The sequence below is a fragment of the Scatophagus argus genome, chromosome 11 (genome assembly GCF_020382885.2).
Source record: "Scatophagus argus isolate fScaArg1 chromosome 11, fScaArg1.pri, whole genome shotgun sequence".
Taxonomy (NCBI): domain Eukaryota; kingdom Metazoa; phylum Chordata; class Actinopteri; family Scatophagidae; genus Scatophagus; species Scatophagus argus.
Window position 1 is genome coordinate 10509056 of NC_058503.1, and position 15047 is coordinate 10524102.

Here is a 15047-nt window from a genome sequence, read left to right on the forward strand (position 1 = left end):
AAGAGATTTTGCTATTTTTCATCGCTTTTGGCATTCCGGTGTACTCTGCTACCATTTAGAGAACAATCTGAAAACTAAGATGGATGAAAAACCTCAGACATGTAAATAATATTTTCTGATTTATGCACAATAGAGTCTGTCTGTAACCCATTCCCTTTCTCACCCTGGGTACTCATGGAAAGCCACAGTGAGGACCATTACTCTTGACGATTTTCATTTTCTTTCTCCCCTTACTTCATGCTGCCTGACAGAATCCAAAGTCAGCTTGATTTCCACTCAAAATTTAAGTCTATTTTTGTAGAAAAAAAATAAGTAGCATGCCTAAAATCTTTGTAAATGCCTTCCAGATAATGCCCATGGAGACTATGATTACAGGTTAACTAGGCTGAACCATATTTCATCAAGTGCTGGAGCTGTGACCTAAATGAGTATAAAATCATATGTTAGCAAGGCTTTCCAATATGTCTCTGACGTGCCCTTAAGTTACAAAGGACGGTAAAAAATCTAGTGAGTAAATCAGGAAAAAGATATCCACGTCCTGAGCAGTTACAAAGTCTAGACACGTTATTTCATAAACCTTATACGACCTTATGGTGTGTTAAGTCCATGAGATATTGTGTATTTAATTTCTGTACTGCTGTAAATCTGCACAGGTGTGTGTTGAGCAGACAGTGAGGTGGATCAGGTAGATCAATAAGATTAACAGCGTGCTGACTTGAGATGTGAGTCCGCAACTTCATACTCAGCAAGCTCACAAGGCTGCTCATAAATATGAAATGAGGTGTCCCATCGAGCAGAGGTTTGCTTATCTAAATGCCACACTTACCTGGAAGGAAAAACGTGTGAAAATATTCATTGAGGAATTGTACTGGAGCTGTTGGAATTATTCCCATTCACTGCTGGTGTTTCATTCTCAACTTGAAAAAGTTGTGTGAGTCAATGTAAGAGCATCTTAAATATTCATACAAAGTCCAACACTTCGGGGGGGGGGGGGGGGGGGGGGGGGGTTCATACACTGATAAAATTAAAATTATACCGCAGTGGTTGCTGTGAGATTTTAAATTCTGCAATTACATAAGCTTCTGCAAACTAACAGGAAACCCACGAGGCTCGCAGTGTCAGAAGAGGACTGCTGTAGTCAAAGCAAGAAAGGACAACATTTGTGTGTGGTGCAAAATGTATCAAAACTTTATGGAAATTTGGCATTAGGTGCAGCAGATACCAGTCATCCCTGTGTCTGTTTTCTACATCTGCCAAAGCTGCTCTAAGAGAGGACAAGGTGTCTATAGCTGCAACACCCAAGAAAAATGGAATAAGATACAGGGCTGCCATCATCTTGCACCACTTCTGTTGGAGCTTCTAATCAATAAGATTTATTCATTATAAGTAATACAAGATTCTGCTATTATAACTAGGCAAATTAATTCAGACTCAGATTGACAGACTTCTTCGAATTACTCTCGGGTAATGACACATTTTCCAAATCTCCGAGTGTTTTACAGCCCTAAGAGAGACGCACACCGTGAGCGTTGCCAGTGTCATAACTCCTTCATATTTACAACCAACTAAAACACTGTAGTATTCCAGCAGTGGTGGGGTGAACTGAAATGCATACGGTTCAAGACTTTATATTTTGTTTCTCAAACTGCCCTCGGAGACGGTGAGTAACCTAGCAGGTGGTGTCACAGACGTTCTTTGAGCATCACTTTAATTATTAATTTAAATGCAGTTGAGGGTGCAGACAACAAAGAGCTGAAAAGGAATAGCTTGGCAGAAAGTGAGAAGAAAACGAGGAGGAGCAGGAGGGGCAGTGCATGAATTATACATTTACCTCACAATCAGAGGTGCCTGCCTTATTTATGAGCATAAAGCCCGCACAGCTTAGCCAGAATTGTGCTTTGTCTGCTGTGGAATGCAATAGCACTTCACTTAATACTTAATGACTCTGAAGTTTCACCCAGACACCCCCTCTCCACCCACACACACACCGATGCCCCTCACCCCTATGAGGGCTCCTTCTCTTACAGGCCCTCTGCCATCTCGCTGTTATGTTCTGCAGCGACAAGAGTCAAAAAATACAGTGGCTGTAACCAGAGCCTCAGTTATCACCTACCTCTGGGCTCGGTTTACATTTCATGACAATTAGACTCAACAGGATGTATCCATCATGTGGGGTCAGATTGGTGATAAAGAGGCCAGCTGTGACGTGGCATGGGAAAACCAAAACCCTCTCTGCTCTCTGAAAACCACGTCACATCTGCCCGACACTTGATTTACTGTATTTATTCCCAGACCATCACACTGAATAATGTTATGATGACAGACGCATGGGAGCAGAGCTGAAAACTGCATCGCGTGATAAAACGCTTCTTCAGCGCCGAAGCCATTTACTCAAACTGTCCATACAGTTGATTTAGTGCGACGGTAATGAGTTAGCGTTTTCCAAGCAGAAGATGAAAAATGCATTTCTGTCATGACGCCGTCAGTCGCTGCAGATTGAACAGATAGTAGACATAATAAAGGGTGTGTGTGTGTGTGTGTGTGTGGTGCGGGGGGGCTGGAGGAGGAGGAGTTGACAGTTGCTACAGTTGACCACTCAAGCTGTCTCAATCCCTCCTCGTCTCAAATGAAACGAGACCTGGCGATTGTCTCAATGTAGGCCAACAACATGTAAAACACGACACAGCGCTGAGGGGAGTAAAGCCGTCCTAATCCCATGCTGCAGTCACATTCCACCACTATCTCCACTTGTTTATTTGAGTCTCAGAGACACTTGAAATTCACTAATCCTACTTGCCCTCTCCAGCCCCCACTAACAGCTCCTTACACCAACAGCACTTTCCAGTATCTCTGAATTGTAGGACAGCCTGAGACACAGTGTGCATCCCAATAACAGCGATATGACGCATTCTGTTTGCTTGAAGTGATGACTGATTTCTCTTGTATGTGTCTTTCTAAACACTATACAAAGAGAGGGCAAATCTGGGCGAGCAGAGTGGGAGTTTTGAATTTATATTGATGCAGAAAACAAACTAAAGAGTCAAAAATAGGGTGGTTTTGTTCATGTCTGATTCATTTACAGTCTGGAAATCTTAATTTGAAACGACTCTGCTGAAGTAGTCATCTAGTCAAAGGTTAAGAGAGCTGTCGATGACTGAGTCTTTGACACACATCCTGCTTCTCCATCGTCCTGAAACTGTCACATACAATCTGCGGGATTTATCTGCAGGATGCAGCAGCTTTGACTGGAGCTGGAATAAATTGATAAGCCCGCATCTGCTAAGTACATCAGCTTTAAGATTCTTACATTCTAATCTTCTAATCGTCAATGTGAATGTTGCCAGTAACGTCATATTAACGCAGACCATAAACAAAGCCAGAAAATCATTTCTTGCTTCAGCACCTCTCAACACATGAGGCGGTGAGGGAAAAAGAAGTCTACATGTCTACATGAAAGGTGAGCTGTAATCTATGGCATTAAGCAAATCCATCCTCAGAATGGGAATAAACACTTGGATGACAGCTGTTTGTCTCAGTGTGACTGGTCATTATTGCTTAAAGAGGATTTCACAGCGGCTTTGATTACATTAATCCTTCAACAGAATAAAATCCCCTCTGACAGGAAGAACATGTGAAATCAGGCTATCACTGAAAGGTTGATTATCACAGAAAATAAATGACTGCTATTAAGAAGGCTCCTGCTCCCAAATAGTAGTGGGATCAATAAAAATGAGGATGTGGACAAGGAAGGTGTGTGTATTTCCTCACGGAGGGGTTCCTGGATTGTTCATCAATCACATATTAAACAGACAGCATTGCAGGGAGCAGCTTTAGGTATGAGCTTTCACTGCTGAGGAAGTCTAAACTGCAGTTTCATGGCCTCGCCTGTGGCCATGTCTTTGGATTTTTTTTCTGCTGTGGGGGGTTTTCCATTCTCTGCCACCCACCATGTGAATAATGAGCTCTACAGATAGCAGCCAATGAAGCGACCCCCCCCCTTTTAGCCAATGAAACTTAACAACCATGTCCAGATCAGGTCCTTCCTGCTGGGACTGACCAGCCCTGCTTCACACTCCTCCGCCACCCACACACGCAGAGGCCAACACTCACACTGCCTCAAACTCGATAAAATACAAGAGGAAAGGCTTCTGAGAAACCACAAAGATGTCTCTTGAAATGATCTCAGAAACCATGCACATACATGTGAAATTAAAAAAATCGATAAAGTCAAACTGGCAAGGACCGTTTCTCCAATTTTTCACTCTGTATAGCAGCTACCCTGACAGGCAATCCAGACACGCAGCACACTTGACAGATTGATTTCTAGTCCAGCTTGCTTTGAGGTGTTGTTGTTGGTAATGCGGCTAACACAGGGAGGTGAGACCAATGTCTGGCCTCAACATGACCAAAAGGTGCTTTGAAGTCTGTCTAAGCACCTAACAATCCCAGCCATGCCCAGCTGTAAACCTACACAACCAGCACCCACTTCATCACATCTTTTGAATGCGCCTCAAAATATACTACCTACAGAGATGGCCACACAAAAGACTTGTAAACTGCATTGACACACCTTCAAAGCTTCAAGCGAAAGTGATATTTGTCCAGACATACTGAAGAACGCAGCTGAGCTTCTGATTTAAATTTTAGAGGTTCAACTGACCCTGAAAAACGAACAACCAAAGGGAAGTTTGACCATTTCATTTTGGCGTGAGAAAATGTGGGGGTTGGTACGGGAGGGGGTTGACAGTGGGCTTTGAAAGACACTTTTGAATGAGACATAGTAGCATTCCAGTGATTGTTACTCAGGCAAAAAGCTCCAAAGCTTCAAACATGTGAAGACGAGGGTGCATGTAATCCAAAAGAGTAAACACTTCTTATTCTTGCATTGGTATGTGCAGCTCAGGGTGTGATTGGTAGGAAAAGACCGCACCAAAAGAGCCACCTGGGATATGTGGGACATCTATAAAAGGCAAGACTTACTGCTGTCAAATGATGACCAGACAATGTATCTTTCTAAAGCTTTTCCCTCTGGAAACTCTGCATAAATAAAGGGCTGGGATGTGTCTGGTTTAGAAAAATCAACATCAGCATCTCTCTGCTGAAAGACATTATATTAAAGACTGGTATTTTAATTCAGCTCACCACTCCAAGCTAATTCACTGAAAGATCAGTCTAAATGGAGGGAAAAAAAGCACACTGATAATTTAAAATGCTTAGGTTATTCAGGTTGTTTACAAGAGAAATGTTTCTTCCTCAGGAGCTATAAGTGATGGACTCGTACCACTGACTCCACACAGGCCGACTTATCCAGGCATAATGCACATGTCCTTTCGTCTCTTCCTTTCCTGAGAGGAGTTTGAGTAATGAAGCGCACTGCTTTGTTGCAGACCGGCATTTAGCTGCCTTAAGTCTACACTAGCATTTGAATTGAAGCCTGGATCACACCCATGGGGGAAAGCAAACTCTGCTAATATCAACCATGGTCTGAACGTGGAAAGCTTCTTGGCTGTTTCTGCACCCTCTCCCATGCACACTAAAAAAAAATCTATTTTCTCTACACTGGCAGAAAAAGAGAACACCCTGTGGAGTTTTTTTTTTTTTTTTTTTTTTTTTTTGTAAAAAAAAAACTTTCAGGGAACACGTCCAAACTTCTTAAGTGGGGGAGCTCTGACAGTGCGGAGACAAAATGACAATGGCTCATGGAAAATGCTGCTGCTGTCTGTTCTGCTGGCGTCTCCCCTGCTGAATGGAGTTTGTCTGCTAGTCCAGTGTTACAGCATGATAATGACTCCCCGGCTCTCCAAATGCCACCTCGCTGCACTCTGAAGAGAGGGGCAAGCAGGTTAATTACCATGACAAAGGGGACACTGAGAGCGGGGGCCGACTCCGGACACCGCATATGGGATGACCGGGATGACTTTCTCATCACAAATGGAAACAGGAGGCTTTGATGTCCTAAAACGCAGACAGATGGACAGGGTCACAGCATCTTTGTCTAAATTATTAGGCAGCCCTTCCTCACATTTTCCTCACAGGCGGGGAGCCCTCTGTTGCTCTTTAACAGAGCTCTGAGCGGACAGGCCTTCTGCCCTAACGCACTCCCCAGGAGCCACTGCCTTTGTTTCTCTGTTTGAGTGTGTGCTGTTCATGAAGTGAAGAGGCTAATCAGTGTCTGTTGAGCTATTCACTAGGAATCACTGTAAAGCATGGGCCCATTTGGTACAATTGTTAGAGTGGCCACAATAGCTCTGTGTTTTGACACACTACACACAGGCCCTGAGTGTGCACTCGAGTCGCTGATGTGAATGTGAAGTGTGGTGATGTTTGCTACCAAAATATTGACTTCTGGCAACAAATTAAACTTCAGCGCCGTGCCCTGGCTTACAAGACTGAAGAAAAACCTTGGCTACAATTAAATTAATTCAATTCAGAGAGCCCTCAAAACTCTTTGGAACAGCAGAGTGGAAGAGAAGCACAGTAATACTGCAGTAACAGCACAAGCACATCATTATTTTTAGTGGGCTTACATCAAATCCAGCCTCATTTATTTGCAGCCTACAAGTAGAATAAAGACGTGCTAACTGACATGTTTGTTATAGCAAGAAGAGCATGAAGTCCATTAAAGAGTTTGGGGAAATCTGCAGAGTTTCAGCAATATTAGTCGGTTGATTATGAAAACAGCATGCTTTGCCTGGACTCACAGCCAAAAAAAGCCTTTTTCAAACATAAAACTCTGCCGAATGAGTGGTGCCGAGAGCCGATGCTGGCTATCACAGTGGAAAGGAGAGAACTTTCATAGCAATATGGTGAAAACAATAGAAGTTTGTCCTCTTAAGTGTCTACACATTAACTTTAAAATGACAGACAAACTTAATTTGGTCATGCTTTGCCTTGAGATTGAAATTATCAATGGGAAGTAACACGAACATGTTGCATTTTGGGGATGGGAAATCACCTATACATTTGCAGATGTAGTGGAAAGTACAAAGCATAATAGCTCTGCTGTGTCCCAGGCATATGCAAACTGCCAAGGAAACAATCTGAAACTGCAAAAAAAAAAGAATTTAGATATGAAACGCAAGGGGTCATTTTGTCAGGAAGTTGTTATTAGACACTGATTGTGATTAATATGTACACCAAATGTAAGGCTGTGTTAAGCAAGCATAAGAAAAAAAGTAACCACTCTGCGTTTTTCTGAATTTCCAATTAATCACCATCACTGCAGTGCTGTGATTTGCCCAAGTTCTGAGTATACATTCCTCTAAAAGAACTACAAGGTCTTCAGACTGTGAAAAATAAACAAATACAAACACTGACCACATCTAATTTGTCATCACCTGGACAATAACACGCTTCCTGTGTTTTATTTAGACAATGAATGTGCATTGCCCGTGTCCTATTTCGAGTCCTCATGGGCTAACAGCATTAAATCCTGGTTTCACGGTCTGTGTGTGAGGAGATGAGAGCCTTGGACAGCTACACTGAGCATTGTTCAGATTTCTTTGGACCTGCCTCTGAGAGCATATCACCCTACTTATTTCAGCTCCATAGTGTTCTCTGTCTACAGTCTATACAGCACATCTCCGAAGGCCTTGTCAACAGCTCCAGGAGAGTCTGATAGAGTATGTCAGCGCCATCTTTTCCAGAGGAGCCTGTCAACACCAGCTTTGTTTCAACCTTCTTTGGGGAGGAGGGCACGAAACACAAACAAGTCCTGCGGGAGACGTACCGTAATGCATCCTACTGAAATTCCAAATGGCAAGAGTGGGAAAAAACAATCATGCTTTGCTTTCATAAATCGGCATTTAACCCCTTCAAATCTTGCTTAATTGTATCCTATTCACATTCAGTGAAAGCAGAATCAATCTAGTGAGGACTGACTGCAATGAAGAGTTTTTTCTCATGATAGTTTGTGCTAACAGCTCTCAAAGTCTCTCCTTCTGTAGGCATGACAAAACTAGTCCTGTCGTGACTCGCGCACTTTATGTTGCATTATCCTCCTGATAATGAGGCACGTATGTGGCATGCATCTCGTTCATGAAAGAAGCGAAACCACACTACCTTGGAGCACTGCTTGTGATTCTGGCACCACACCAAGGATCCATTATTCTGTAAAAGACAAGGAGAAATATCAGAGATATTGCTGAAAATACATTTACAGTAATCAATTGAACAAATTAATATGCAGCTGTGACCTTCTTCCCTCCCACTGCAATACATCTATATACCACTTTAGTCATGGCGTTTTTGAGTAACAATAATGCTAACAGTGGACAAATTTCAAAGACACACTTTGAGTCAGCTTGGCGCACTGAGTGCATGTAACCTAAGCAGGGAAGTGGGGTCACTGGCACCAGGGCCAGGGCAAATCTCTGGTCAGTTTCAGCAGAGTACGGTGACCTCAGGTCCTGTTTGATCTCTCAACAGACGTCCCCAAGGCCAGTGAGGTGGGAACTGATGTCAGCACTCCTGCGCAGACTGCACATACTGCCAATTTCCTCTAATTGCTGTGGAAGTGCCACCTTCTGTGTTCTGACGAGGAAAACATTTGGTCCTAATACTGCTGTGTATTTACAAACCTTCTACGTGTACAAATGAGACTTGGCGAGTGAAGGACCAGTGGGGGTAAATGGCTTGTGCAAGTGGACATTTCCTGAATTCCATTAGGACAGAGAATTATGCTGTCATCCTTTGCAAACATAATTGTGCTTGGATGGCAAGTGCAAGGCTAGGGCTTCAGACTAAACGAGCTATTGACCGACATGAAAGAGATGAAATGTTTGAATGTGATGTGTATCAGAAAAAGACACTTTTGGGTCAGTGTTTAAAACAGTTACTATTCACGCATCTGGCAGTTGGAGTTGATTTTCTGGCCACTTGATGAATGTAAGTCTGATTTTCACTGACTTTTGGCTCTGTTTTTGGTCTCTACCAACTCCAGGGGAAAATAGGTAGCTTTTTATTTGCTAAATGCTCTGTTGTGTTCACTAGTCTGTTTTTCTGCTGTTTGGTGGACAGGTACAATCATTCTCTGGGTGGTGAGTGATGCTGAAAAGCCACTGAGGGCAGCGGCAGAGTCGGGTGATAATTCTCTCCGGGTTCATCACCACAAGCGACATTTCTAACATCATACATTGTAATTTGGTCCACGGTTATCATAAAAATATTGATAACAGCTGCTTGAAATCCTGGTGCGTCTTGTGGTTCTGGTTTTCTACTCCTCTGGATTTGTGATTAGAAGAGTCTAATGCAAATAATCTCAATGGAGGCACTGAGTTTTTCATTAGTGCAGTTCATTCTGCTTCAGTTTTGGAAGTTCCCTTTACTACTTAATGACAGCAATGAATACAGCCAAACTTTAGGGGTCTGTAGGCAAAAAGTCTGCTTAAGTTCAATGTCAAGTTCAAAGCCTTTTCCCACAATGTAATCCAGAAGAAATTTCCCATGAGACCTTAGGAGAGAACTTATCATTAAAGGGTTTAATTTGACATCCAGTACCAGTAAGTGCGGTGCTTTTAGTGTCAAGGATAATGGTCAAATGGCTTCAAAAGAATCCATGACTGTATGGTCATGTCTTAGGAGAATGTCTTCAACAAAAAACTACAGATAAGAATGAAAAATATATGAGTGAATGAAGTGGAAATGAGTGCTAACTTGGCTGAGGAGGTTACTGTGCATCAGCAAATTTTCTGCCCTTTTTCTGTGTGATAGAGCACCTTCCCTCTTTTGCCAATGTTGATTAAATATGAAATATTCCCCATTTTTTTATTGTATCAAAGGATTTAAAGCCTTATGGAGTTTGCTTACTTATAAAAAACGATCAATCCAATCGAGGTAGACCCCCTGCTGGTAACATGTCATGAATAAAACCTTGACATTTACACTGGCAGTCAGTGCTTCTGGATAATTTATACATATTGTCACAACTCTAAACCATGTCCTAAATCATCAATCCTGTTTTTGACACCTTTCTTCGCCCATCCATCATCAGTGGCAGGGCCAGATCCACAGAGGAGCTAATTTTGCTGTGTGACAGCATCTCTGTAGCAGAGAAGCTCAGCAGGATGTTGCCCCAGCTGTCCAAGCCTGACCCCACCATGTCAGGGACCAACGGGGGAATAATTATAGGTCAGGACTTCATCCCTTTGACTCACCATGACATTCCTCTGCAGTCTGAACATTATGCAGTGCTGAGGACTGTCAAGGACTCCAGTCAATGAATGCTTTCCAGATATCTTCCTGAGTTACTGAGGTCAAAGAGGGGAGACCAGACAGTGGTCTACAAATGTGTGGCTAAGGTGAACTCGCTGCATTATTAGTGACACTGGTGGAGTCATGTAAACAGGGAATTTATCACAGAGATACATTATGGCTGTTGTCAGCTGAGAAGTCAGAGCAGGTGGCCAGGGGCGTGCTGCATTGTCTAGACAACTGAGGGGAACATGGACAAAACCCCTTTTATCTTCAAGGATAGCATTCCACCTTTTGAAAATGGGAATCCTTTGTTTCCTATGAGTCTCTGATTTGGATTAAATGGATCTCAGCTTACACTGATGAATTGCTTTTGAATTGTATTCAATCTTGCATGTATGTTTTCCAACATTAAAGCACTGGAAAAATACTGCTGGATCTGTGAGGCTTTTGTAGCCAAGTTAACAGGAAACTGAACTTCAAAGGACAGACTGGTGTCTCTGTGTGTCCTTTGACAGCCACAGGGTCCTCAGACAACACCGAAATAACTGATCTTTAAGGGCATGCACATGCAGCACTAAAATAAAGAGCCTCAAGATTTAGGCTTTGACTTGAGTGGGTGTGAGGGCTGTGGTCATTCTTCTCATCAATTATTCACTTTATATGAATTATTTGACAGGAGCTCTGAAAGTGAGCTAATGTGTTCTGCGCACATCCAATGTTAACATAAAAGGGTGTTTCAGAAATCTCAAACAACACTGGTGTAAAGTTGTCTCCACTTTAGGAATGGAGGCTATTTGTCAAATGAGGTAGCTCTGGGTGTAGCAGCACTGTGGGCTGAGATTTACAGACAGGACTGTCATGGTTTAAAAGCATTTACAGTGAGGTGAGGCCAAGTTACATAGACCCCTATTCATCCGCTGTCTTCACTAATGAAAAACTCCACACACGAGACGAGCACTGGCTGAGGTTTGATTCCACCACAGGTTATTTAATATCAAAGGAAAAAACAAGGGGACACGGAAAAACTACTTTCCAATGTTTTTCCTTCCCTTCTATTAAAACACAAATCTCTCAAGAAAGATGCTTAGACTTTACTGTGCAGCACATTAGAAATGAATGACTGAATTTAAAATGTTACAATTTTATTGCTTTGAATGTAATAACAAGGCCTCATGGACACACCTTGTTTTTGGCTTCACAGGTCCCCACATAAATAATCCACTACAAGGCTGATGCTTTCAGAATACATTATTGCACAGGGCTCCCAGCTCGCTCTTAATATTTTAAAGTGTCCGAGGCTAATATTTATGGTTGGGTGTTCCCCTCTGTCTGTTGTACTAGGGTGACAAGTTCTCCAAATGTGGAGTAAAATGTCAATAAATCTGTATTTGGAAATACTATTACATCAATAAATCTACAGCTGCCGTAAATCTGACAACAAATGGACAACCCATGGGTTTCCTAACTCTGCAACTCCATGCTTGTTTCCATTTCACACTAATTCACAATTGAGACAATTAAAACAAAGTCTCTGATTTGTCCTCTGATTCAACCACATAAAAAGGAAAGCTGCATGGGTGTTCGTAACATCTGCAAGTGTTAAATTCTCCAAGAATCATTCCAGCATTCACAGAACGATCCTATTAAAAGCTGATATGAAAAACATTTTTTTTTAAATTCTACAGCTGCAGAATGTGTTAAGAGGACAAATTGTCTCTTGTATCATAACCAAAATAAGTAGTGGTCCATATAGATTACTAGATACTGAGTAGATGCCGTAAAATATTAAACAGTAGGCAAAAGTCACAGCTTTGACACACAGCCCAGACATTTCCATTAAAATGGAAAGTGTTGTATGTCTTGGTTTTCCTATGGAGTATTAAATGACCCCTGAAGGATGTCCGAGGTGAATTAAGAGGTCTGTCGTCTCAATCATTGGAGTGGAGCTCCGAGCAGCCTGTCGGCCCGTCGCTGTAATAAGATCTGCCAGAGGAAGCAGATCCACCTGTAGGTTGTGCTGAGCGAGCATGCTCCAGTGTTGTGGCAACAGTACATTAGAGCTTATCACATTTAGCACAATTGGGCGCCAGCATTTAGCAGGAAGGTGACCTCGGCGGAGCGGCATTGGTGGTTCAGCGTGCATCCTCCGCATGCCTGTGAGGTGTGATGCTGGCATTTATTGGCAGGGCCAGGGGATAGAGGACATGGGGGTTGGTGGGGGGGGTGTTTTTGCAGCTGACCAGACCCCCCATTTTCACATGAAAGGACTGTTGAGAACACAGTGCATAAGACAGCCCTTGCAGATTATCAAGAACTACCTTCTATTCTTAGACCCACAAGCTCACTCGAGCAACCTTGCTTATCACAAACCACAAAAATGCTCCTCTCTTTAGACAAATACCTCCCTCTCATTTTCCCCTCACTTGAGTAAGGCTCCCTCAGACTCTGAGGCTCTGCAGTCAATTATATAGACTATTAGCTGTTCATTAGAGGTGAGACTTCCATCACTTGTTTGACTTCTCTGTCAGCTGGTGACTAATTTGATTCTCAAACCTTGCAACCCGGGGCAACAATATACCCTGGGAGTCTTCTCAACGCAAATCCCCAGCATTACTTTGGCCAAGTTGTGAATTAAAAAACACTGCTTTCAATCTGTGTCCTTCGGAGGCACAGGAGTGTGTTTTTTTTTTTCCACCAAAATGTTAATTACATTCATCCTTCCTCCCAGGTGTATATTCTCCTTAATAAAATTGCTAGAATTAATCACTGGTCTCTGAGTTGCGTGGACATGCATCAGAACCGCTACACTGGATCGATAAGTGCTCAGAAAGTAAAGTTAATTTGTCACACAGAAGCAAGCAACACAATCTGTTGATTCACTGAGACGAATTACAAATGTACCTTGCTCCACAGTGTTTCCTGACAATTAGGGATTCATTAGTGCACCTTCAGAGAGGCAAGCCTTGCAAATGCAAATGAAGTGAGTATAAAAGGCAAACACCAGATAGATAGCTGGTGAATAGGAGCAGAGGGGAGAAGGATCAGTGACCAGTCCTTTTCTCCACAGTCCTGGGAGAGAACAGTGTGTCCAGTGGAGGGTGAAAAACAACTTCTGATACCACATACCAAATCAGCCAAAGAACACAGCTAATTCATAGCAGCTCCTGCCTCTCAGCAGCATGCTTTGTGGGGACACTGGTGTAAAATCCTCACTATGAATGTATGACAGACGCTTTCAAAATATGCAGACAACAGGAAAATACATATATCAAGAGTTAAATTCATCACCTTTATACTAACAGAAAGAATCATCTTCTAGTTATTAGCAAGTAATGAAGTGAAAGGCTCCACCAAAAGGCGTCCATCATCTCTCAGTCTCAGAAATGCTGCAGTGTGTTTTCGTATAGATTAGAAAGCGTCCCACTCTACACACTTAAGTGCTCAGTGATAGCCTACATCAGGATACTGTGTGTGGTAACTTTGCAAACAACTCAAACCTTCATACAGATGTTTATATCTACAGCCGGTGTTGTTATTTTCCTGACACTTTTCCCCCTTTTTTTTTTCTTTGCCAGTGCTCATTTCTGACAGAAGACACAGCTGAGAAAGTATGTGAGAAACCATTAGTGACCTGCTACTGTCTACTCACAATGGGCTCAAGACAAACAGGTTAGACTCATGAGGCATTATCGGCTGCCTCACGGATCCACTGAACAGTCACAACGCCGCGTTTAATTCTGATCCTCTGACAGAAACTGACAGAAGTTGGAGACTCCGTGAGCACATGCTCGTACCTGAGAGTGCTTGAAGAAAGCGGAGATGCGAGTGATGTGCAGACTGAGGCATCTCGAGGCGCATCTCGCTCGGTAAATGCTGGCAGTGAAGAAAGAGTCGTCCTGCTTCCTCGCACACACACTTCCCGGGCTCATTAACGCCGTAATCCACAAGCACAGGGTCACACACACGTTCAGACTCCTGGAAAACATGCTCCCGCGGTTGTGTATTTAATCCCTCCACGGATCGGACAATACTGCGTGCGGGCTCCGCCGGAGAAACTAAAGAAACTTCAATTATACACTGGGGAGGAGTCAACGGGCTTCACGCGCCCTGCGATTGGACGATCCCGCGGTGACAGACAGACACGAGGAGCGTTAAAGCAGGTAGACTGCTGCATAGTCCCGCACGCTATTCACACGGCGCGGGCAGGTTGTGGAGAGAGCAGGCCCATAAAGAGGAAGCAGAGGGTGTGAAGTGGAAATCGCGGTCGATAATCCCGCGAGCTACAGTGTTTACCGAGATGGATGAGTTATTATTATGTTAATTACATTCTAACACAAGATCGATCCAGCACCTTGCTGTGCAGTGCACGATTTGCACTACTAAGGTACACTGTTGTATCACTGTATTGTCCAGTGTTAGCCCGTCCTGTGTCTACCCTCAGACTTCTGCTGTTTGAGTTTATTGTGTGGTTATGTTTTGGTTTTTTAACATACTCTGCGTCTGGAAAGTAAATGATGCTGTGACACATTTAAAGAGGGACTGCAACGATTTGATGTTTCACATCCATAAAGTTTGGGAGACTGACACGAGGCAGATCATAGGAAGAGTGATCAGAATGGAAGGAGCGAAGGCCAAGAGGCCATGAGAATCCTACTGCAGCTCGGTTACATCTTTCATGAGACCCACCTGCCTCCCAAGTGCTCCCTTCATACCTCCAGCCTGTAATGCACGTTTTCCAATATAAAACAAAAGTCTTTGGAAAGCTCCCTCCTCAGCCACAGAACTCATGAAGCACACACGATACACATATATTCATATATCTGACGACTAAACAGAATTTCATTTAATGCAGA

At 43.0% G+C, this 15047-nt stretch overlaps 1 protein-coding gene across 2 annotated transcripts in view; it reads right to left on the bottom strand.

Annotated features, from left to right (window-relative positions):
- LOC124067443 (anosmin-1) overlaps nt 1-14359 on the bottom strand; it is a 38599-nt gene extending 24240 nt beyond the window's left edge. Inside the window, exons 1-2 of one of the 2 annotated variants that reach the window (XM_046404771.1) lie at nt 13989-14357; nt 8062-8109 (exon numbers count right to left, since the gene is read on the bottom strand). In XM_046404771.1, coding sequence (XP_046260727.1) covers nt 8062-8109; nt 13989-14180 — 240 coding nt within the window. In that variant the 5' untranslated portion in view covers nt 14181-14357. Of the gene's footprint in view, nt 1-8061; nt 8110-13988 lie in introns of both variants that reach the window. The other variant, XM_046404772.1, reaches the window with a different exon arrangement.
- Between the last annotated feature and the right edge of the window lie 688 nt (nt 14360-15047).